General features: G+C 52.3%; 1 protein-coding gene across 10 annotated transcripts in view; it reads left to right on the forward strand.

The window, feature by feature from the left end:
- Window positions 1-23,536, forward strand: part of RIPOR1 (RHO family interacting cell polarization regulator 1) — a 136,449-nt gene that overhangs the window by 85,960 nt on the left and 26,953 nt on the right. For 9 of the 10 annotated variants that reach the window (XM_019488994.2, XM_019488997.2, XM_019488995.2 and 6 more), the window contains one exon: window positions 13,373-13,499. In XM_019488994.2, coding sequence (XP_019344539.1) covers window positions 13,399-13,499 — 101 coding nt within the window. In that variant the 5' untranslated portion in view covers window positions 13,373-13,398. Of the gene's footprint in view, window positions 1-5,194; window positions 5,455-13,372; window positions 13,500-23,536 lie in introns of those variants that run through there. The other variant, XM_019488996.2, reaches the window with a different exon arrangement.

Here is a 23,536-nt window from a genome sequence, read left to right on the forward strand (position 1 = left end):
CCACCCAACTCCCCATCCCCCTGACCCCTGCCAAGCAGGTAAGTTTGTGGGAGGGGAAGGGGAAGGCAGAGGGAGAAAAAATTATTTGGGAGCGCGCCAAAAATTATTTGCGAGGTAAATCCCACCCAGCTGGGGCTCCACTCAGTTTACCCCTGCTCCTGCAGTACTGTCCCTCACTGCAGGGGCCTCGATCTAGCCCCTGCCCCTTCCCTCCCCCACAGACTGACCTGCTGGGCTGGGGTGCGTGCATACATGCACGCGGGCACTCAGCCCTCCTACCCAGCCTTGGATCAACTCCAAGAAGCTCCGAGATCTATCGGTGGATCGAGATCCACTGGTTGATGACCACGGGTGTAGGGCCATGGAGGGGCAGAGCACTTGGCAGCCTTGTCAGATGTGGAACTGGAGATGTGGTGTAAGGCTGTGCGTGTGCAGAAATGGTGTGAGGATGTGGTATTAACCTATCCTCTCACCATAATCTCTGGGGGGAGACCCAGCAGTTTTTAGTGGCCTTGTCCAGCAGGTCACTGGGCATTCTTCCTACAGTGCTTCTGAGGAACTCTGCAATGGACTAGGTTTCGTCTTGGGAGAACGCTAAGTCCAGGGAGGAGGGGTGAGACTGAGCTAGCCTCTCAGGCAGGTGTCTTGGCGGGAGGCAAGCTGCATAGTGCTGTGTAGGTGCCAGGCAGGGGTGCGGGCACGTTCCATCCTGCTCCCTTGCCGTGGAGAGCAGCAGGCTGAGCGCTCATGGGGGGTTGCGTAATGGGAGCTATTCCTGGTGCCGCTCTTCCGGTGCCCCTGGCACGCTCTCAGGAATGCTCAGGGAGGGGACAAGCCGGGCTGGTTTCAGGTCAACACAATGGCGGTTTCTCACCCTAGGCAGCCTGAGTCAGGCTTTGGGGCCCAGTCTCTAGGATCAGCTCTCTTCCACCCTTCTTGCAGCCAGTATGGGTCTGGTTGCAGGATGGGCAGGACTCAGGTGAGCTGGTCTGGACTGGCCTGTTGGAAAAGCCCTTCCTTTAGTTTAGGAGCTGAGAGTGGGGATGCAAGTGGGGAGGGGGTGTTTTGTGCATATTTCTCTTCCTCTCATCTCCATGTGTATGCATTTGTGTCCAGCAAAGTAGAGTGGGGCATGTTGCAGAGGGGTTGTCTCCTCTTTGTGCCCTGATGGGTGGGTTCCTCCCAGGTAGCAGAGCTGCCTCCAGGCTGGGGTTGATGCCCGCTCTGTGCCCTGGGAGGCACATGCCTGGGGGGAAGGGTCACCAGTCGCCTGTGTTTGCATGTGTATGCTGCTTACTGCTTTTCTCCAAACTATGTTATGGGGATGCAAACACAAACAGCATTGCCATGGCAACTGTAGTCAGTCTAATGCTCAGGAACACTGAAAAAAGTTAGTATTTGGCTGACCCAGTTTTCTGGAAACCCCTGCCTCACGGGGGCAGCCATTTTGTCACCCTCCGCAGCCCTTCCCCAGGAAGAGCTGTGCTCCCCCATTGCTGCCTTCCTGGCCTTCCCAGGATGGGATTAAGGTGTCTTGATCACAGGTCACTGAGTTAGGAGCAGCACTGGGGGCTGTGGTTAGGAGAGTTTGTGGGGAGGAGAATCACAGAGTGGACTAAGGGCCTTGATGCGGGAGGCCTTACCTAAGCAGGGTTGTGTCTGTGCAGTACTCTAGTACTGGTGCCCAAGCAGAGCTGTTCAGGTAGTGGGGTGCCAGTGGGATGCTGGCGTGTGTTTGTGTGTGTGGTTTGCAAAGCTCCGGTTGCTACACAGCACTGGGTGTGAAGGCCCAGTCCTCTCCACCCTTCCTTGGGGATGCTCAGCAGCTTAAACAAGCACTTCCTCCAATTCTTCACATTTGTAGCTCCTTCCCTTTCCTGCCACCTTTCCAGTCAGAGCCCTGAGTGAGGAACCGGCCAGTCTCCCAGGCTTCACAAGGGTGAGGGCCTCTGCCTGCCTCTCGGATCCAGGACTCTCAGGACTCCCTGTCTGTACCATCTCTCGCTAGGGTGCAAGATCTTTCCATGCTGTCATTACTTCCATGGTGTTGAGGTCACAAGCACGTGCCTGTGATGTTGCTTCCAATACCTGGTAGGGTACAGCGGGTTTGATGAGGGCAAGCATGTCACTCAGCTGCTTTAGAAAGGCATTACGGATGTAATCCTTGTCCAGGAGCTTTCTCTGGGGGGAGAGAGCACAAGTGAAGAGTTTTGGCCCTGGGATAGCTCTGTGCATTGATGCTTTTCTACCCACTACCTGCTGAGAACCACCACCCCACCCAGTCACCTGCCTCAATCTCTGGTAAAGGAAGCCCATGGTCTGAGTGAACCCAACTAGCTGGAGACACTGCTGTGTCCAGCATCTCCCATCACTGAAGGTGAAATTAGGGCTCTTGCCTAGTTGTACAGAATTTTGCTGGTGAGTAACAGCAGACTTTGATTAAATTAGGGTTTCCTGACTCATCTCTGACTCAACAAAACTTTCCCCCTTCCCCCAACTTGTGGCAGAGTAAGAGGTAGCTAGTTTCCATGCAGGCTTTGGGATAGTGGGAAGAGGTCTCTGGATGGGTTACCACCATGCCCCCTGTGACAGTGCAGCCCTGGATTCTCAGCTCCTCCATTTTGACCTGAGCTTCCTAGACACGGGGAGCAAAACAAGATCAGCTCTGGTCCCTGGGCAAGTCCAGCAAACATCCTGCATGCTTTGCAGTGGTTACTGGATATTCTCTCCCCAGGGCTACTCAGATACTGGAGGGGGCTTAGGGTGTATGTCCATGCCTAAATTGTGGGCTCAGCTGACACCGGTGAAGCTACACAAACAAGGATGCAAAGCCTCAGGCAGTGCAAAAGCACTGGTGCCAAGAGTCCTAGGGCCTAGGATTTAAGGACTCTTTTCCTGCAAATATTTGTCTTGGAGTAAGGAGGGATGAAGACAGAAGATGAGACAGGAAGAGCACAGTGTCTCCATAAGGTTGTCAAAAGGAGCCTGGTGCAGCAAATGTTGAGCACAGAGGCCCAGGGTGCCAGCATAGCACTTTTCCTCCCAACAGGTTGCACTTATTTGCCACTGCAAGAATCCTTGATGGGGCAGTAGCTTAGGTGCTCTGTCAGTGAGGACAAGCTCCACTCCTCTATTCAGGATGTTTGTGGCCTGCTGGGGGGAGCTCACAATCTGCTTTCTCTAGGCCCTGCTAGGGGTTGTCAGCAGCAGCTGAATAGAGGTTGAATGTGTGGCCAGATGCTTTGTGTGATGACACAACATAAAGTTACCCTGGTTTAGGGGTTTGTGTCCCTCTGTCTGTTACTTTCATATGCTGGTGTGATGCTGATTTTTTTCAGTGGTGTGAGCGTGTCTGCTGTCTAAGCCCTGAAGGAACAGCAAGGCAGGTTTCCCTACCTCCCCTTCACTACTCCTCTTCCCCCCTCCCATCCTCCCCGGTGTCAGCCTTGTGGGGCTCTTGACCATGTCCCCTCCCCTACTGCTGCTACTCTGACCTCCCTCTCCCCAGTGGGAGGATTGGAAGGCTCTGGGCATGAATTGGCATGGATGAGGTGATATGGGGGGCTGAACCTGAATGTGGTTTGGTGGTGCTGATCTTGGGCCCACCCACAAAACTTTTAGAAAAGTCTCTCAGAAGCAGGATTTGCCTTAGTTCAGAGGTTCAAGCTGCTTGTGGTTCCTGAGTCCTCCCCTGTGCTGTTGACAAACACAGCAGCAGCTGCCTGGGACTCTGAAGCAGAAACTGGTTGAGACTAATCCAGCTGGTTTCACTCTCCGCCCCAGTGCAAAAAGTAAATCGAGAGTCAACATTCTTCCTCTCATCGTCATCTGTGGGGGAGGCTCACGGTGACGGACTTGGAAGGGGGAGGCTTTGGATCGTTTCTTAGCCCGGGGGCAAGGGGTGCAGAGGGTCCAGCAGGAGCTTGTAAAGGAGGTACATGCCCCTGGGGCTCTGCCTCAGGTGCATCACTGGAGGACATGGGGGATCATTGATTTCTTGCCCTCGATGCCCTACAGCTTACAGGCAGGGAGACTGTGGTCTAGTGGTTAGAGTGAGGGGCAGGAAGGGGCTGAAGTGGGCATCCTGGTTTCTGTTCCTCATGCTGAAGCTTTTTCCATGTAGCCTGAAAAAGCAGCCACTGATTCAGGGGAAGGAGAGGGTAGAAAGGTAATGATGTGAGACATCTGGGCCAGTAGCAAGAGTGCTTGTGAATCTCCTGTTGGGGACCAAAATGTGGAACTACTGTGACTGTAAAGTGAGGCAAACTGGGCCTGGCTTCCCCTTCTGTAGATCAGCCCCCAGAGGGCTGGGGTGCCAGAGCAACAGAGGCAGTGTTTAGGTGGGTGATGCAAAAATGAAAAGTGTGATGTCACACATGCCATCAGCCTCCAGTTCTTGCTGGCACTGGTTGGGGAGGAGAGGTTCTGCCCATTAAACTCCTGACCTCCTCACAGCATCACTGGCTGATGGGCAGAGCCAGGTGTCTGGCCTTTCCCATTTAGCTGTTGATAACTGGAAAATCCAAAGCTTAGGTTGCTTTGCTAGGTCTCACATTGTTCTTCTTCTGGTGCTTTCTGTCGGGAGATATCTCCAACCACTTTGCAAGGAGTTCAGTAGCATTATCTCCATTTCACTGATGAGGAAACTGAGGCATAGGGTCACCCTGCAGACCTATGGCAGAGCTGGGCGTTTAACTTGGGACTCTGTAGACTGTTGGTGTATCCAGTAGGACACGTTGACCACCTCCCACACTTGCTTCAGCCTCCCCAAGAGGGATGCTGACTCCTGTGTAGGGCATAAAGCTTTTCAAAGCGCTGGCATCCCAGATGAGCACCAAGGCCAGCCTATGCTACATGTCCTGTTACCACCCTCCTGCTGCTCCTGCTCCATTCTCTCCTTAGACTGTCTGGGAGGACTTGGGGGTTGTGGGTCTCAGTGTGCTTATGCCTAGGACAGGGCAAGAAGAGGCTTCTTTGATCAGTGCTCCCCTGGCTGTGGCAAGGCCTCATAGGAGCTTTTGGGTGCCACCAGCTGTGTCCACCCTGCCAGGAGCACCTACTGGCCACCCCCTCCCTCCCCCATTTTCCCACTGCGGTACCAGTCAGTGCTTATCTCTGTAATGTCAGGAATGTGAGTGCCGGACCTCTCCCACCCTCCTGAGCCAGAGACCAGTCCTGGAGGAGTGAACAGGACACAGGGAGATCCCTGTTCTCTGGGTGTCTTGGTGCTTGAGCCCTGGATTACGCCTGCATCCACCTGGAGCCGTGCCTTGCCGTGCTGTTACAAGGGGCACCCCCTTTGGAGTGCGCTGACTTTGGGGTGCGGCCTCCAGCCCTGTGCTGCTGATTCCTGTGTGTGCTGACTGCAAGTGGTACTCTGGTCACGTTGTGGGTGCCAGAGGATCCTTTGGACTTGCTGCACTGAGGGCCCTGGGCTCTACTCATTCAGGGAAGGTAGGTGGGGGTCAGAGGACCTGTGTGCCCAGCCCAGTGCTCAGGACTTTCAGGAGTTGTGGCTGTCCTGAGGATAAGTTTTGTGCTTGGGAGATCAGGAAGAGGGACTTCTAGTCCCTAGTGGTCCCCATTTGATCATGGGAGCCTGGGCTTATCTCTGAGGGGGCCCACACACACAGCCCCCTTTTTGGTTCATGGTGCTTAGTATCTCAACTAGCAATTGCCTACCTTCACAGGGAGGTTTGAATTCCCACCCTCAGCACCTCCCCCATCCAGGTGGGGTTGCTGAAGGATATCTGGATTCTTCCTCCTGGGAGCAGCAATGGGGCTTCCCTTTGGGCACCTGCTTGGGGCAGGGCTTCCAGGCAGTGGAGCATGGCCTAGTGCAAAGTGCAGTGGGATGTTTGGTGCCAAACATTCTAGGGAGAGCGCCAGCTCCAGGAGGCAAGGGAGAGAGACTGGGAGAAAATGGCCACATCTCCAATGCAGATCTCTGAGGTGGCACCTGGTTGCTGCATTTGCTGGGTGGGGCAGAGAGCACCATGGGGGAGGGGAGGGGGGAGGATGAGGGGTGGGGGCAGCTGGCACAGACTGGAGGGGAGCAGTGAGTGCCCTGTAGTATGGCAGCAAATGAAAGCTCGTTGCTGCCCCTCAGGTACCTTGACAGGCCTGCATCTGCCTGTGCCATAAGGGCTTCTAGTGCTGCCCAAGCCCTTTCTGCCCTGGTTTTGGGCTAGGATCTCTGCCATGAAATCTCAAGGGTAAATCCTTGGCAGAGCTCAGTAGGAGTGCCCTTCATCCCCGGTGGAAGGCAAAGCTCCAGCAGAGTGAAGCTTTGGTGGTGTGTCCTGGTGCTGAAAAGATGCAGTGCTCCCTCACGTGCTCTGGCCAGCAGAGTCAGGGGCACAGTTTTTCCTGCGCCTGATGAGCACTGTCCTGCTAAGACACTGACTAACTTAACACTTTGGGCTGCCAAAAGCATATCCCAGCCTCAGCCAGTTTGGAGCTGTCTGATTGTTGGGGACTAGCAGTTGCTGTCATTATGGTGCTCGCAGAACAGTCCTGCCTGCACACAGTCCACAGTGGCTTCTTCTTATCACATCCATCACTGGCAGCTCTGCTTCCCTGCCCCCCAGCAACCCACTGCATCCGCCTCCTGCTTCTGGTCCTATGCAGAGCCTGTCAGCTCCATGGGACTGCCCTAGTATGTTCATACAACACCCAGCATATTGGGTGCGACCTTCAAGTGCAGCTATCATCAGGGGTGCAAAGTCCTTGCTGGGCTTCTTCCATGGGTGAGCTTGTTGGGGTGCTCTGGTTTTGGGGGCTTATGTTGGGCAAGCAAAGAGGGGTCAGGCTGTACCCCAGTATGCATGTTGGGTCTCTGCTGCCCCAGCCCAAAGGCCATGGGTGGGTTTGGGCAATGGGCTTGCTGGGCAGTTGTACCCCGCTTCCCATGGAACCTTTGGCAGGGCGATCAGGCTAGTGCTCACATAGGAGGCCCTATGGGTCGTGCTTAGCCTGGGAGAGCCACACTGCTCTTCTGAGGCCAGCTTTGGTGGAAAAGGCAGTTCTGGAGAAGCCAACCCTGCCCCACACCCAGACCCCTGGTGCCCTTTGGGGCTAGCCTTGCCCCATGCTCAACCCTCCCTCTGGCCAGCTCAGGGGCATGGGTGGAGTTAGCTCCAGCACAGAAGCCATCCCTGCCCAGGCCCCCTGAATGGTGGCCCTGCTTTGACTTTAGATTCACTGCTACAAATAATGGCCTATGGCAGCTGGTACCTGAGCTGGTGGGCTGCATGGCTCTGTGGAGAGCCGATTAAATAGCTCCAGAGAGGGTAATCTCTTCTCCCAAGGCCCTGTGGGTGATCTGGGCTGTTTAGGATTACAGCTTCTCTGTAATGAGCTTAATTGGGACAGTGTTGCCCTAGAAACCAGAGGGCTGGCACTGAGCTAGGGTCTGGGCTGCTGGACTGGCTGTCCCATTCAGCTTCCTTAATGGCCGCAGCCTGGGGCAAGAGTGCTGGGGTGTTGAGGGGTCCTGTGCTGCACCAGTTGTATCCTTGGATCTGCTTTCCAGGCTTTGGTCTGGGCAACACTAACCCTTTAGTGCTTCATGGAAGTGCTTGCCACACACCTCAAGGTCAGTAGCAGGCCAGCTGTGGCTGCAACAGCGATGAACGTGGCAGTATCCTGTGCTTGGGGGAGCAAAGACCTGAACATCACCATGGCCATGTGCTGGCTCAGTCCATGGGGACCATCTGAACCCAGCTGGCAACTGACCAGGTGTGTTCCACTGCAGGGAAGTGGGAGGAGAGGAGGTGTGTGAGGACACCCCTGGGGTCCTGGAAGTGTGGGTAGAATCAGCTGGTTGGGGTGTCCAAGGCAGCAGCATGTAGTAGAAGCATCCTGGCCTCTTGAGGTTTAACTCAGCCACCTGGCCAGTGGATTTGTAACCGATGGGGTTGCCCTGAATGCTGTGTTCATGTTGCACTCTTCCTGCCATGTAGTCATTGTGCTGTATCACCATCCTCTCCATGGTGATGGGCTGTGCAGAGGATGAGCTCCATGCAGCTCCTTGGCTAGAAGAGACATGCCATGCTGGATATGGGTCCAGGGTGTGGGGGAACCTCCTTCAGTCCCTCATGATGGTGAGCAGCGTTGTCACTCCCTTCAGTGAGTGTCAGGTTTGTTCTAAGCCTGAAGCACTGCCCCCACAGTATGTTATCCTGTGCCCTCTGCTCAGCCCTGTTTGCTTTGTCTCCCTCAGAGCAAGCTTGCTGTGCCCCCAGGGGCCATGGACTTTCCCCAGGAGGTTGTGAGAGTGATAGGGTCAGGTCAGAGGGCAGAGCTCCTTGCCCTCCTGGAGGAGGTCTGGCTTCAGGCTGGCTGCATTATTGTTCAGGCTGCAGCCACTTGGGCTCTGCCAGGGCATCCTCCCTGGCCCCTCCAGCCCATTGCTGGGATCTGTTCATATTTGGTGCTATTGGAGGGTGAAAAGTTTGGCACTAGCAGCTTCTGGAGCAAGGACTATTGCCTCTGTTCTAGCAGTACCAAGGACCCAGCTCTCTTGGGTCCCTCTTCCTTAATAGTGCCCTTAGGGCACTGCCTTCCTCCCCATGTCACATTCTGTGGACCTATCGTGTCACTGTGGTGCTTTCCAGATACACTTGCCTTTTCCCTGGCAGGGAAGAACTCTGGCAAGGTAAATATATGGTGCTGTCCCAGCACCTCTCTGTTCCTGGCTCCCCCAGAGGCTGTGGAGGAAGTGGACTGCCTAGTAGGCCAGTCGTTGAGTGTTCTTGCTGCCCTGACACAGGTGGGGCTTTGTTCCTTGGGCTTTCCCTCCTGTGGGTGTGAGTGTAGAGGCAAGCCCTCCACTTCTCCAAAGGCTCCATGTGGGCCTTGGAACCTGACCTGGTGGGCAGAGCTTCTTTTGAGGCCTCCTGTGGGAGACCACTGTACTTCATGGGTATCCTAGGCTGCAAAAGAGTGGGGGGACTTGGGCATGGAGACGGGGAGCCAGTTTCTGGAGTCGGGGGAAGAGACGCATGGGTCCACAGGATTGGAGGTCTTGTTTGGACTCTCAAGTTGAACCCTGTGCTTCCATACTGCAGATGGGGACCTCTTCTGCTCCCCCTCAGCAGGGCACCTAACAGGTGCTTGGTGTTGATTTTAACCCAAATGCCTTTTTTAGCTCCAGCGCTCCTGTTTGGGGGTTTCCCACACTAGCTGGGGAGAGTCCCCCTCGGCCTCCGGTGTTAACATCCTTGACCCATCGGCCTCTGGTGCTAACATCCTTGACCCACATCATCTACAAGGCAGCTGTGCCCTGAGGGGACCCTGTAGCTCATGTAAAGCAGGTCCCCGTCTATTCCTCCTTTTCACGAGGAATCCTCTAGCAGTGGCCCTAGGATCTTGTAGTTGAGCCTTCTTTGTAGAATCATGTAGAGCACTTGAGTCTCTGGCTCTGGGTGATGGGCAGTGAAGCTCTTATTATCACACAGCACCTGGTCTGGGGCTCTGACTTCTCTGCCTACCTGTGGGTGTGAAAAATTAAAGGGAGAGGCCCATGTGGGGCACTGTGGGAGATGCCAGGAAGCCTGGGGATACCAGCAGCAACCTCTAGACCTGGGGCCTCTCAGGCAGGGTGTGCACTCCTCTTGGGTGAAGAGGTTCCCTAGTTACTTGGGAGCTCAAAGCTGCCTCAAGATGGGAGTGTGGCATTCCCTGCCTAACCCCTGTACACCATTGCTGGAAGGCACTAGAGACTGGCTGTTGTGGTCTGCTGGCTCCCCTGCCTCTGCCTGTCATTCTTAGCTGTCTTCTGCCACTGGTGCCCAGCTCCAGCACAGGGGGGAGAATCATGTCCTATGAAATGGTGTTAACAACCCAACCACCTTCAAGACAACTGGCAGGCAGGTGGGGCCCCAAAGGGCTCTTCATCCTACATGGCTATGAAATACAGCTGGCTGCCTCACCTGCAACCTGGAGCTGGTCACCTCTACTGCCAGCCTCATTCGTCTTGCTGTTGCATTTAGTGGGCTGCCTTGGCCATGGCTGAGTGGTCTGTGCCATGCCTCAGGTGAGCAGTGTGGAGGGTCTCCAGTCCCAGGGATTTACAGATGCTTCTAGAGTTACCAGGGGATGGCTCTATTCATTCAAGTGTCCTTTAGGGTGCTGGGTTCAAAGGCCTCCCAGTGCCATGTAGGATTAGTGAATTAGGGGGCTATGGGTCTATTCTTGCCTTGGAGGCTCAGAGTAGCACGCTTTCTGCCCACATCCTGCCTGTGTCTCACCCTGCTCCCTAGCACCTGTGCCATGCAGCCAGGCAGGCATTGGGCTGTTCTCTGTGCTGTGTAATTGGTGAGTCAACTCAACATGCTTGGCAAAGCAAGAGCATGGCCCCTTGCATTTTGGTGCCTTTCTGCACTAGTGGGACTCTGGGAGTGCTCACTTGCATGCAGAAGGTATGTATCCAGTGCGGTGTGCTGTGGAAGGCTTGCAGTGAGAGAAGCAGCAGAAAGGGTAATGTAGGGAGGGAGAGCAGGATGACTACAGAGCATGGGGCTTTTTCAGTGCTTCACACACTCCAGCAGGTGGGTCTGCATTCCCCAACTTTACAGGTGGGGAAACTGAGTCCCAGAGAGAGACAAGATAATGTGCTTAACATGTTGCTGGGGTAGAGCTGTGAGCAGAGCCTTGAAGGCCCAAACTCCCAGGCTGCTAGTAGCTGTCTCTTCCCAAGAGATGCCCTTTCTGTGAATGTGGATCTGCCCAGAATCAGCAGCTCCTTGCTGAGATTCTGGGTACCTTCCTGGTGAATCAGTTCCCTCTGGTCAGGGGCTCAGCCTCTCCATTAGCTCCCCTCAGGGAGTCTGTGGAAGCACTTCCTTTCCTGCTCCAAATGTGGAGTTTCCAGCAAGGGGATTTTGGGGATTCTTCTTCCCTGGGCCAGGGAGGCTGTGGACTTTCCAGTAGGCTGTTTGCAGGTTTCCTTCCTGGCAACCAAAGGAAAAGGAAGAAACCTTTACAAATCACAGAGGGCTGGTACTTGGGAATGATGCCCCTGCCCCTTCTACTCCCTTGCAGCCCTCTCTGACAGGCATGGCATAGGCTGACCTGGACTATGCATGCTCCCTTAGTGCTCTCCTGAGGCCTCCTGCTGCCTGGGCTAGAGACAAAGCACCTCCCAAATGCTCCTGTGTCCACAAGGTACTCTCCATGCCCTGCATCCCAAGTCATGTTCAGCTTCTCTGGACTAGATAATGTGCCCTGCAGTCTGCAGCAGCACCACTGCCTCTGAGGTGGAAACTTTATGAGCAAAGGCTGGTAGGATGCTACACCTATCCAGTGAAGGGTTACCTGGCTGGAGAGAAGCAACTGGCTGGATCACAAGTCATAGAATCATAGAAAAGTAGGGCTGGAAGGGGCCTCTGGAGGTCACCTAGTCCAGCCCCCTGCCTGCGGCAGGGTCATCCCTTTCCAAAGGAATGTGGAAAAATAACCCTGACACATAGCAACAGAAGGGGAAAGAATTTCTTCCTGGTCCCAGGTGGCAACCAGAAAAGGCCAGAAGCATGAGAAATACCCGTGGCAGAACATAGGCATAGCTACTCCTAGATCATCCCTGATCACTGTTTATCCAGTCCCTTCTTGAACACCTCCAGTGATAGTATTGCCACAACTTCCCTAGGCCATCTATTCCACTGCTTCACTGTTCTAACAGTGAAACTTTTTCCTTATAACCAGTCCAAACCTACTTTGCTGCAACTTCAGGTCATTAGTTTGTGTCTGCTCTCTGCACCAAGAGAGGAAAGGTGTTTTCCCCCTTTTTTATGGCAGCTCTTCAAGTATTTTAAAACTGTTTTCATGTGCCCTCTTCTGCATGCCTAGCTCCTTCAACCTTTCCTCATATGATTTGCCTTCCAAGCCCTTTATTGATGTTGCTTGCCTCTGGACCCTCTCCAAACTTCTCCGCATCCTTTCTGAAATCTTGAGCCCAAAACTGCGCACACAGTTTCAGAAATTAAATTTTGGGCATCTCATGTTGGGAGCGTGAGTGCTTGCTCTGTCAGACAGGCAAGTCTAGGCATGGGTAGAAGGATCCCATACACAGGGCTTTTGGGCTCACCTCAGTAGGAAAGAATAGTGACTCTTAAATCCCAGGGATCTCCTTGATACTTTCTCTTCAGTAGGTCAAGTTCCCCACCCCAGAGAGGATGTGGGGAGCTCTCGCGGGTGCAGAGCACAGGGCTGTGGTTTTGGGGTGGCTGAAGAGGAGCGTGGGAGGTGGACTGGAGACAAGGAAAAGGCTGAGCAGATGGGTGATGGGAACACAGGAGTGGGGAGGAGGGTAGCCTGGAGGGCTGAGGAGCTGTGGAAGAAGGGGCTGGAACCTGGTGCAGGAGGAGCCAGGAAGGTACTGAGGGGTACTGGAGCAGCTGAGAAAAAAAGCACCAGTGGTCAAGGGCTGAGAGTGCCAGAGACCTGTTTTGAGTATGTGTGTGTTGGGGGGGGAAGGAGTTGTTTTATTTCCATCCCATGAAGCTGGCTGTCTCCTAGCTTAGACCCCCACCCCTGCAGGGCAGGGCCAGGCAGGGCTGCTTCTGGGACAGGCCGGCTCCTTGCCCGGAAGCAAGGCTCCAGGAAGGCTTGCACGGGACCCAGGGCAGCAAGTGTTTCCTGCTGTCTGGAGCCGTGGGCTCTGCTCTGCTCTACCCCACTTCCAGTGCCTGTCTTTACCAGGACTGGACAATGGGATTCCTTCCCATCCTTGGTCATAGGCTGATCCCTGGCACAGAACCATCTGGGGTGCTGCCCTCCCCAATGCCAGTGCTCTGCATCAAGTAGTTTGCCTGGAACGCAGCCTGTTGCCTGTTTCCATGGGCAGCCTGTACCCTGGAAGTAGCTCAGCTCAGTGGGGAGCAGAGAGCAGTAGGGGGTGGGGGCCAGGTATCTATCTCCAGGGTGAACTGTGCTAACTTAGTCACTTCCCAGAGCTCTAAGGCTGGGAAGAACCATGGGACATGCATGTTCTTCCCTGAAACCTGCTATAGCAGTATCCCCAGCTGTGACCAGGACTGCTGGTTCCCATTGCTCAGAGGGTGAATGCTCAAGCCTGCCTGCTCTGCTCATGGGCCATGCTGGCCAGGCCACCATCTGTACCAGCCTCTGCCTTTGCAGAGCAGCTCATTAGCAGTTCAGGAGGAAGCATTTGTCTTCACAGCTTTGCGGATGGATGAGAAGGAGACACGTTTGGAAGGGGCTGCAACCTGAGTTGACCAGGTGTACTCCTGTTCCCTGTAGCTGCCTCAGAGCTCCCTCCCCCCTTCCTGTGCCAGCTTGACTTTTGCTGCTTTCATCCCTTGGCTGCTCCAGCCTCTTATTACAATGCTCTGTCTCCTTCCCCTTACAGGGAGGCCCTCCAGGTCACACTCGACGATGTCGCTCTCTGTGCGACCCCAACGTCGCGTCCTCGCCGCCAGGATCAATAGGAGCCAGTCGTTTGCTGGGGTGAATTCAACGCAGGACAAGGCCTTCAGGTAGGCTGTCCCCATGTGGCTTCAGCTGCTAGGACAGGGAGGATAGGACTTGGCAGATACAGTGATACCCGCATGTGAGAATCCCAAGTGCACTGTGATTTGGGGGCTTCCCTGAGCTGCCCCTTGGCACTTACTTTAGCACCTATTGTCTGAAATCTAGGCTGCACTTGGGGTGGGGGATCTTGCCATCAGACATTTGTACAAATGCAGACACAAGAAGGGGGAAAGGTCAACTTGCCTAGACAAGAGAGAACTCAGGAGTCCTGACCCCATGTCCCACCTCAAACCACTAGATTATTCTGTCTCCCAGTCCCTATTTGCATTCTGTCTGGCAGCTGGATTTAGCTTGTCTATAAAGGGGATGTTCAAAGGATCTCCCTCAAGGAGGCTTCTGAACAGAATCCTGAGTTTCCTGATGCCAGGGTCAGCTTGCCCTGTGGGAGACTGTGCAGAACCACTGGTAGATGGGTCAGGATTGGAATCTGATACAAGTCCCAGCCATTGTGTGAGGGCTTTGAGGTGAGGGGTCCAAATGCATACCTGGATCTCGGAGTGTCTTCTGTGTTGGGTACGTGCCTTCAGCCAAAGGAAACAGCACTGGGGTTGCAGACTCTTCCAAGTGTTGCCCCCTGCCCTCTAGCACTCCCTCTGTCTTGCTCTGGTTCAGCCCCACAAAGTTTTCTAAACTTACAAGCTGGTCTTATTAACAAAATGGCCTGGCACTTGGATAGTGTGTCATCAAACATGGTGAAAGAGAGGTAGAGATCATGGCTGGCACTGGAATCCATATCACTCAACCTATTCACCTGGCAGGTGCATGGAGATGTTGAAAAGAACCACAGAGAGAACTGATCCCTGTGGGATTTCACAAATGGGGCATCTTGTGGCAGAGGTGCAGTTTTCTGTTACATATTAGATGCATCCTACCGGAATGGACTTGGACTGCTAGGTGAAGCAGCATTGTTTCACCATCAGCAGTATCAAATGCTGCAGAGGAGTTCAGGCCAATGAAGATGGGTGTATATACCTTCTACTAAGGGTGCACCAATAGCCATTTTTAGGGCTGATACCGATAGCCAGTTTTTAAGGAGACATATTGGCTGATACCGATCCGATTTCCAATACGCAGATCTTCAGCTTGTAAGTCTGGTATGGTGGAAGGGGTGTGGGGGGTGCAGTTCAAGGTCCCTGCAGTGAGGGAGGGAATGGGGCTGCGGCTGGAGCAGGTGCTGACCAGCCAGGGCGGGGAGGTGCGCGGGACAGAGCCGCAAGCAGTTCTGCAGGCACAGGTGGTTGATGCTGTGGTTGGCCACCCTGGATAGCTCCTGAATATCTGGTTTGGAAATGACCAGGGAGGCTGACGGGAAGGTTTTCTTGGCCATAATACAGCCTCAGCACAGACGCAATAGAATTTTTTCCCAACCTTTTTGTTCTAGCCTTTGTTTTCTGCCATCAGTGTGAGGTTTAATCTAACACAGGGTATTGGAAAACCAAGGAGATCTGTGCGGGTGATGGGAAAAAAGTGGACATTCAGGGGCCAGGTTGTGATTCCCCAGGCCTATGACACCTGTGTCCTGTGGGCAGAGTGCTGTTCTTCTTTTGCAGCTTTGAAATCTGGTGGAATCTGAGTTCTGTGGTTGAATCATGATCATTATCTTGCTTCCTTGGAGTAGCTGGGAGACCACGACAACTGCCTAAAGGAAAAGACAATTTCTGCAAGACATTGCCTGGGTTGTGATGCTCTTGTTATCAACATGTAGGTCGAGGAGCAGTCCAGACTGTGTGTTTAGGAGCAGAAATGGCTGGAGAAGGTCCTTGGGGTGTGAGCAGAAATGCACTTCCGGGGCACTGAGTATTGAGAGAATTCAAGTGAGTGCAAGATGGAGAGGTGGAAGAATCTAAGCACAGCACAATTTCCATGGAGTCAGAGGGCAGAGGACAGGGAGGTGTCTGACTCAAGTTCTGTTGTGTGGAGCCAAGTCCTCTTCTGAGGAACCAAATTTCTGTTGTAGTTTTATTAGCATGGGGTTCAGGTGCCATCCCATGGGAATTCCCATGATGTGTGGGGAGGAAAGGGAGCCCAGTCTGCATTCCTTTCTTTTGGATACTGTATTACACACTTGCCCTTGGGCTATCAGGTCACATTTCCTGCCTCTGGAAATAGTGAAGGGTTGGGTACTTCCTGAATCGCTTACTCAAGTCCGTGGACATTTCCGGCATGCAGTTCTGGTTGGATTTGTAATGCTCAGCTTGAATTGGAACAAAATAAACTCCCTAGGTAAAGGATCTTGGTCTCTGAATGCAGGAATTGCAACAAATCCCTCTCCTTGGCCAGATAGCTGGAGCTAAAGCTGCACTGGTCCAGGGCGAAGCAAAGAAGCATGGTGTAAGGTCCTGTGTGCTCTGAACTCCCATGGCAGTAGAGAAGCCCTAAAACTGCAGTGGCTATGGGTGCAATTTCCAGAACTAGCTTTTTAGCAGTGCCTGCATGTGTCACCTGCCCTGAAAAAGCTCTAGCCTCTGCTTCAGTTACAGGGGCTGTTTGAATACCAGCTTTAATTGTCTGGGCCTTGTGTGTCATGGGGAACATGCGAGTCCCAGACTCTCTCGGTGCTTTTGCTGGGCAGCTGAGTTTCTGTAGGCAGCAAGCAAACATCAGTTAGTCCTGGCTGAACAGAGCCCTAGTGTTTTGCCCAGCAGTGTGTACTGAAGGTTAATCTGGCAGAGTACAGTAGGAGAGGGATTAGCTTTTACTGAGAGGAGGGAGGCATCCTCATGTGTCGTTGATTTGCCTAGTGAACAGCTTTCCAGGTTTGTGGTCCCCAGCAACACCTATGAGAAGCCACATCAACTGAGAAATAAAATTCAGCACCTTCCATACCTCAGCCATGACCAAGTTTGGCCAATATGGCAGGTGTATTTGCTTGTGCTTCTTGTCCCTATCCTCTGGGGAGGGAGGGGGCACATAGAGCCCCTGTTAAAATCATGATCCAGACCAGGCTAAAACTTAGTTATATAATGTAGTGTCCCAAGAGCATGCCTTAGCCACAACTTGCAGCTATGAAGGAGCAGTCACTAGTCCCAGTCCTGCTGCATAGGAACTGGAGGGCAGGCACTTTAATGCAGACAGGACACTTTCCCCATTGCTAGCATTTCCACTATCCTGTTGCCTAGACCTACCCTGGGCAGTGTTAGACAGCCCTGTGTTTCAAACCTCCATGTTTTTAAAAAATGTCATCTTTGAAGCCAAATTGGTTCCAGATTATATAGACTGAGCAGAGCGCAATCATTCAAGTCTGGGTGGCACTACTACCAGCAAGTATCCTACCTCTCAGACTCTTCAGCCTGGGGCTTCAGACACTCCCAGATCTGGCATCCTATATGTAAGCCCCAAGCCTGGAGGCCTTGGAGTTAAGATATCCCTGGTTTTGCTTGCCCCTAGCCAAAAGGCTGAAGGAGCAAGCTACAGGGAAAGCTGAGAGCAATCCCCCATCACCATAGATAGTGTAGCTGAGGCATTTATAGACTCTCACAGGGGTGCCTGCCTGCAGTGCATTGGACAGGTCTCCACCTTGTAACTACACCATGTCATTCAAGGCCAAAAAGAAGGGTATCTCTCCTGCCAGGTACATAAAAACCACCTGATCATGGTGTTGATTGTAGTTGGAACTATATTAGTACCATGGTGAGGAAAGGGGAAGAGGCCTCCTGTATGGTGTTATTTGTAGTGCAGGCAAGGCAAGCCTGAAAACCTTGTAGTGTTAACTGTTTGCTGTCTTTCCACTTCATGTGCAAATTCCTTCCTCCCTGTATCAATGGAAATGGGACCTGGCTGTGCCCATAGAAAAGCAGGGTCCTCAGGAGTCATGTAGTCCCTCCCCCTGCTGTGGGGCAGGAAGTAGACCATTCTTGACAGATGTGTATCCATCTTGGTCTTAAAACCCTCCCACAACCTTCCTGGCTTGCTGGTTCCAGTGTCTCACAACACTCACAGTTTTTTTCCTAATATCCAACCTAAATCTTCATTGCTGCAGTTTAAGCTGTTTTCTTTTTATCCTTCCCCCAAGGGACAGTAAAAACAAATTATCACCATCCTCTTGTTTATAACAGCTTTTTAGGTATTTAAAGCCTATTATTCTGTCTTCCAAGCTTTCTCTTTTCTAGACTAAATGAGTCCAGTCCTTTCAACCTTTCTTCATAGGTCATGTTTTCTAAACCTCTTATTCTCCTTTGGACTCTTTCTTCTGTTTGTTTACCTTTCTCAAAGTCCATTGCTCAAAACTGGGCTCAATAATGCAGCTGAAGTCTCTCCAGCATCCAGCAGTGTGGAAGAATTACCTCCTGGGTCTTGCCTTATACAGGCATAGAATCATAGAAAATTAGGGTTGGGAGGGACCTCAAGAGATCATCTAGTCCAGCTGCCTTCTCAAAGCAGGACCATCCCCAACTAGATCATCCCAGCCAAGGCTTTGTTTAGCCAGGTTTTGAAACCTCCAGGGATGGAGATTCCACAACTTCTTTGGGTAATCCATTCCAGTGCTTTGCTACCCTCCTGGTGAGGAAGTTTTTCCTACTATCTAACCTAAACTTGCCTTGCTGCAAACAGACCGTTGTTCCTTGTTCTGTCATCTGCCACCACTGTGAACAGTCTCACTCCATCCTCTTTGGAACCCCCCTTCAGGTAGTTGAATGTTGCTATTAAATCCCCTCTCAGTCTTCTCTTCTACAGACTAAATAAGTTCAGTTCTCTCAACCTCTCCTTGTAAGTCAGTGCCCCAGCCCTCTCACCTTTTTTCATTGCCCTTTGCTAGGGTCTCTCCAATTTGTCCACATCCTTTCTGTAGTACTCCAGATGTGGAGTACTACAGAAAGGACACAGTACTCCAGATGTGGCCTCACCAGTGCTGAATAGAGGGGAATAATTGATCATTTCCTTCCATCTGCTGGCAACACCCCTACCACTGCAGCTGAGTATGCTGTTAGCCTTGGCAGCAAGGGTGCACTATTGGCTCCTATTCATCTTATTTTCCACTGTAACCCCCAGGTCCTTTTCTGCAGAGCTGCTGCTTAGCCAGTTGGTCCCCAGCCTGTAACAGTGCATGAGATTGTTCTGTTTTAAGTTCAGGACTTTGCACTTCTTATTGAACCTCATAACATTTCTTTTGGTCCAGTCCTCAAAATTTGTAGAGGTCTCTCTGAATCTACCCTCCAGTGTATCTACTACTGCCACCTGCTTGGCATCATTTACAAACTTGCTGAGGGCACACTATGCCATGTTCCAGGTCATTGATGAAAATACTGAGCAAAACTGGCTGCAAGACCAACCCCTGGGACACTCCACTTGATACAGCTGCCAACTAGACATCAAGCCATTTACTATTACCTTCTGAGCTTGACAATCCAGACAGTTTTCTGTCCACCTTACAGTCTGTTCGTCCAACCCATACTTCCTTAGTTTGCCTGAGAGAATTTTGTGGGAGACTGTATCAAAAGTCTCGCTAAAATTGAGGCATTTCATATCCACTGGTTTCCCCATGTCCATGGAGCCGGTCATCTCATCATAGAAGGCAATCAGGTTGGTCAGGCATAGCTTGTCCTTGGTGAATCTGTGCTGATTGTTCCTACTCAGCTTCTTCTCCTCCAAGTGCTTAGAAATGGATTCCTTGAGGACCTGCTTTTTCCAGGGACTGAGGTGGGGCTGACTGGTCTGTAGTTTCCTGGATCTTCCTTTCCTTTCTTAAAGGTGGGCACTAGATTTACCCTTTTCCCAGCATCCAGGACTTCTCACAATCATCATGAGTTTTCAAAGATGATGGCCAGTGGCTCTGCAGTCACATCTGCCACTCCCTTAGCAACCTTGGGTGCATCCTGTCCTGCCACATGAACTTGTACACATCCAGCTTTTCTAAATAGTTCCTAACCTGTTCTTTTACCACTGTTGGCTGCTCACCTCTCCCCAAACTGTGCTGACAGTTCAGTAGTCTGGGAGCTGACCTTTCCTGTGAAGACTGAGGTAAAAAAGGCATTGAGTACTGTTTCTGCATCCTCTGTCACTAGGTTGCCTTCCCCATTTAGTAAAGGACCCACACTTTCCCTGATCTTTGTCATGTTGCTGACAATACTTGTAGAACCCCTTGTTACGCTTCATGCCTCTTGTTAGCTGCAATTCCAGTTGCTCTTTGACCTTCCTTACTTCATCCCTGTATGCCTGAGCAATACTCTTTTACTTCTCCCTATCTGTTTGTCCAAGTTTCCACTTCTTCTGTGCTTCCTTTTTGTGTTTTAGCTTACGGAAAAATTCCTTGCTAAGACAAGCTGGTCTTCTGCCATACTTGTTAGTAGAGGTGTGATATAAAGAAAATTGATTATATCAGAAATCGGCTTGATGTTGCCAATTTTATTTGGCTGATTAAATACCTGTGTGTGCATGCAGCCTCAGCGCAGCATGCAGGCAGCAAGGAGCAAAGCCCGGCAGCTTGGAAAGCTGCGTGCAGCTGGTAAGTCTGTTGTGGTGGACGGGGAGGGAAGGGGCATGGGGGGTGCAGATCAACGCCCCCTGAGATGAGGGAAAGAGTGGGGATGGGGCTGGAGCTGGGGCAGGCACCGCCCAGCTGGGGCAGGGTGAGGGACGGAGCTTGTCCAGGGGTATGGGGAGGGGGAGTGGCTCCTGCCATTGTATGCACCCTGGGAAGGGGGAGGGTTGTGTCCCTAGGTCTGTGCAGGGTGGGGCCAGGGGCTGCACTGGGTTCTTTCTGGCGGGGTCAGCGGCTGGGCAGGTGGCAGTGCTGGGAGGGGGCTACAGGGAGGGGGGCTGCAGCATCCCCAAATTTAACCGTAACCCCCTCTCAGCACCACCACTGCCCAGCCCAGCACCCCTTGGAAAGATCCCAGCATGGTCCCTGGCCCCAGCCTACAGCTGCAGCCCACCTACCCTGCCCCACACATCTGGGTGCACACGCCCACCCCCATGCCCTCCTGGGTTGCATGCAGTGGTGGGAACCGTCCCCTGTCCCCGCATCCCCCAGATGAGCCATGGGTCTTTCCCCGCTCCACCCCGGCTGGGCAGCATCTACCCCAGCCCCACTCCCTCCCTCAGTGTGGGGGGCATTGATCTCCCCCCTGCCCCTCCCCCCCACACCCCTTCCATCCCCTTGTACCACAACAGACTTACCAGCTGCACACACAAAAAATTGGATGCTTATCTTGCTGGGATCCTGTGACCACAGCTGACTTCCTGCCCTTCGGGTGGGGGACTGGACTCGATGATCTTCCAAGGTCCCTTCCAGCCCTAATGTCTATGAAATCAGATCAGTATTGGCCAATATGCCTCCTTAAAAATTGGCTATCAGTATCGGCCCCCAAATCTCTATCGGTGCACCCCTATTTATTAGTTTTCCTGTACAGTGGGATTTAAAGTCCTGTTAATACATCCTGGAGTGAGAGTTGTCTTTACGCAACAGCATCACATTGTTGACCCTCATTCAGTTTGTGGTCTGCTACAAAATCCAGTCATTTTCTGCTGTCCTGTAGCCCAGTCAGTTATTCCTGATTTTGTGCATGTGGGCTGGATTTATTCTTCCTGTGTGTAGCACTTATTTCTGCTGAATTTGATTTTGTGAAATTCATCACCCCACTTACGACAAGATTATTTTGGATTCTGACCCTGTTCTTCCACACAGCATCTTACAATTTGGTGTCATCTGCAGGTTGTGTTTTTGTTCTCTTGATCCCAGCAGCCCCCTTGGTTCTGCAGGGAACTAGCGAACCTTCTGCGTCTAAAAAGAAAGACCTACAAAGGATGGAGGACTGGATCCACCTCCAAGGAGGAATACTCTGCTCTGGTCCGGACCTTCAGGGAGTGAAGCAGGAAAGCCAAGGCTGCGACTGAACTCCAACTGGCTACAAGTATCAAGGACAATAAAAAGTCCTTTTTTAGATATGTGGGGAGCTGGAGGAAAAGCAAGGGCAACATTAGACCCCTGCTAAACCAGATGGGGTAACTGACAACCGACGCCCAGGAAAAGGCCAACTTGCTAAATGGGTACTTTGCATCAGTTTTTCACCAGTCCCATGGGATGTCCCTGCCCATTACGGGACAGGAAGGCCCGGGTGAGGGAGATCCCTTACCCTCCATCAATGCTGACCTCATGAAGGAACACCTCGAGAGGCTGGATACCTTCAAGTCAGCAGGCCCTGACAGTTTTTACACCCGAGGGTACTCAAGGAGCTGGCCTAGCATCATAGCTCAGCCCCTGGCACGGATCTTTGAGAACTCCCGGCACTCAGGCAAAGTGCCCGAAGACTGGAAGAAGTTCAGTATGGTGCCTATCTTCAAGAAAGGGAGGAAAGTGGATCCAGCAAACTACTGGCCCATCAGCCTGACCCCTATCCCAGGGAAGGTCTTAGAAAAGATTATTAAGGAGGCCATTCTTAACAAACTGGCCAATGGCAACATCCTGAGGGATAGCCAGCATGGGTTTGTTGCGGGTAGGTCTTGCTTGACCAATCTTATTTCCTTTTATGACCATGTGACCTATCACCTGGACAAGGGGGAAGAGATTGATGTTGTATATCTTGACTTCAAAAAAGCCTTTGATCTGGTATCCCATGATCACCTCTTGGCAAAACTGGCTAACTGTGGCCTCGGCCTCACCACCATCCGCTGGCTGGGGAATCGGCTCCGTGGTCAAACCCAGAGGATGGTGGTTGACAGAAGTCAATTGTCATGGTGCTCTGTGACCAGTGGGGTCCCTCAAGGCTTTGTCCTTGGGCCAACACTATTCAACATCTTCATTAATGATGTGGACATTGGTATCAGAAGTGGACTGGCCAAGTTCGCCGATGACACCAAACTCTGGGGTAAAGCATCCACACCTGAGGACAGGAGGGCGGACCTGGCTGACCTTGACAGGCTCAGGAAATGGGCGGATGAGAACTTGATGCTGTTTAACACCAAAAAATGCGAAGTTTTCCACCTTGGGAAGAAAAACCTGCAGCATGCTTACAGGCTCAGCAGTGCTACGCTGGCTAGCACTATGGACGAAAGGGACTTGGGGGTCATGACTGACCACAAGATGAACATGAGCCTTCAGTGTGATGCTGCAGTTAGTAAAGTGAGCAAAACGCTGGCTTGCATCCATAGATGCTTCTCAAGCAAATCCCAGGACATCATTCTCCCATTGTACTCAGCCTTGGTGAGGCCACAGCTGGAGTACTGCATCCAGTTTGGGGCTCCACAATTCAAAAAGAATGTGGAGAAGCTTGAGAGAGTGCAGAGGAGAGCCACATGCATGTTCAGAGGTCAGGAAAACAGACCTTATGAGGAGAGGCTGAGAGCCATGGGACTCTTCAGCCTGGAAAAACGCAGGCTCAGGGGTGATCTGGTGGCCACCTATAAGTTTATCAGGGGTCCTCACCAGGATCTGGGGGAACGTCTGTTCACCAGAGCGCCCCAAGGAATGACAAGATCGAACTGTCACAAACTCCTCTGCGACTGATTCAGGCTGGATGAATCAGGAAGAACTTCTTTACTGTCTGAGCCCCCAAGTTTTGGAATAGACTGCTGCCAGAGGTGGTTCAAGCACCTACTTTGAATGCCTTAAAGAGACATTTGGATGTTTATCTTGCTGGGATCCTGTAACCCCCAGCTGACTTCCTGCCCCTGGGGCAGGGGGCTGGACTCAATGGTCTTCCAAGGTCCCTTCCAGCCCTAGTGTCTATGAAATCTATGACACTTAGAAGGCATTAATGAAAATATCAAATCTCATTGGCTTGAGGACAGACCCTTGACCTGAACAGTCCTTGACATGCCTTCTATGTCTGACAGCTAACCATTGATTTTTACTCTTCAAGAGCAATTTTTCAACCATCCTGGAATTTTCATCCAAATCATGTTCCCCTAGTTTGCTTTTGAGGCTGTTGCTCCTTGTGCCCCATGTTGCATTGTCCTGCCTTATGGGGAGAAAGTGGCACCTGGAGGAGGGAGGTTCAGCCCAGAGCCTGTAGCCCCTGGCTGCTATTCAGATAGATATGGAGAG

Source organism: Alligator mississippiensis, chromosome 10 (assembly GCF_030867095.1).
Source record: "Alligator mississippiensis isolate rAllMis1 chromosome 10, rAllMis1, whole genome shotgun sequence".
NCBI classification, from domain to species: Eukaryota; Metazoa; Chordata; order Crocodylia; family Alligatoridae; genus Alligator; species Alligator mississippiensis.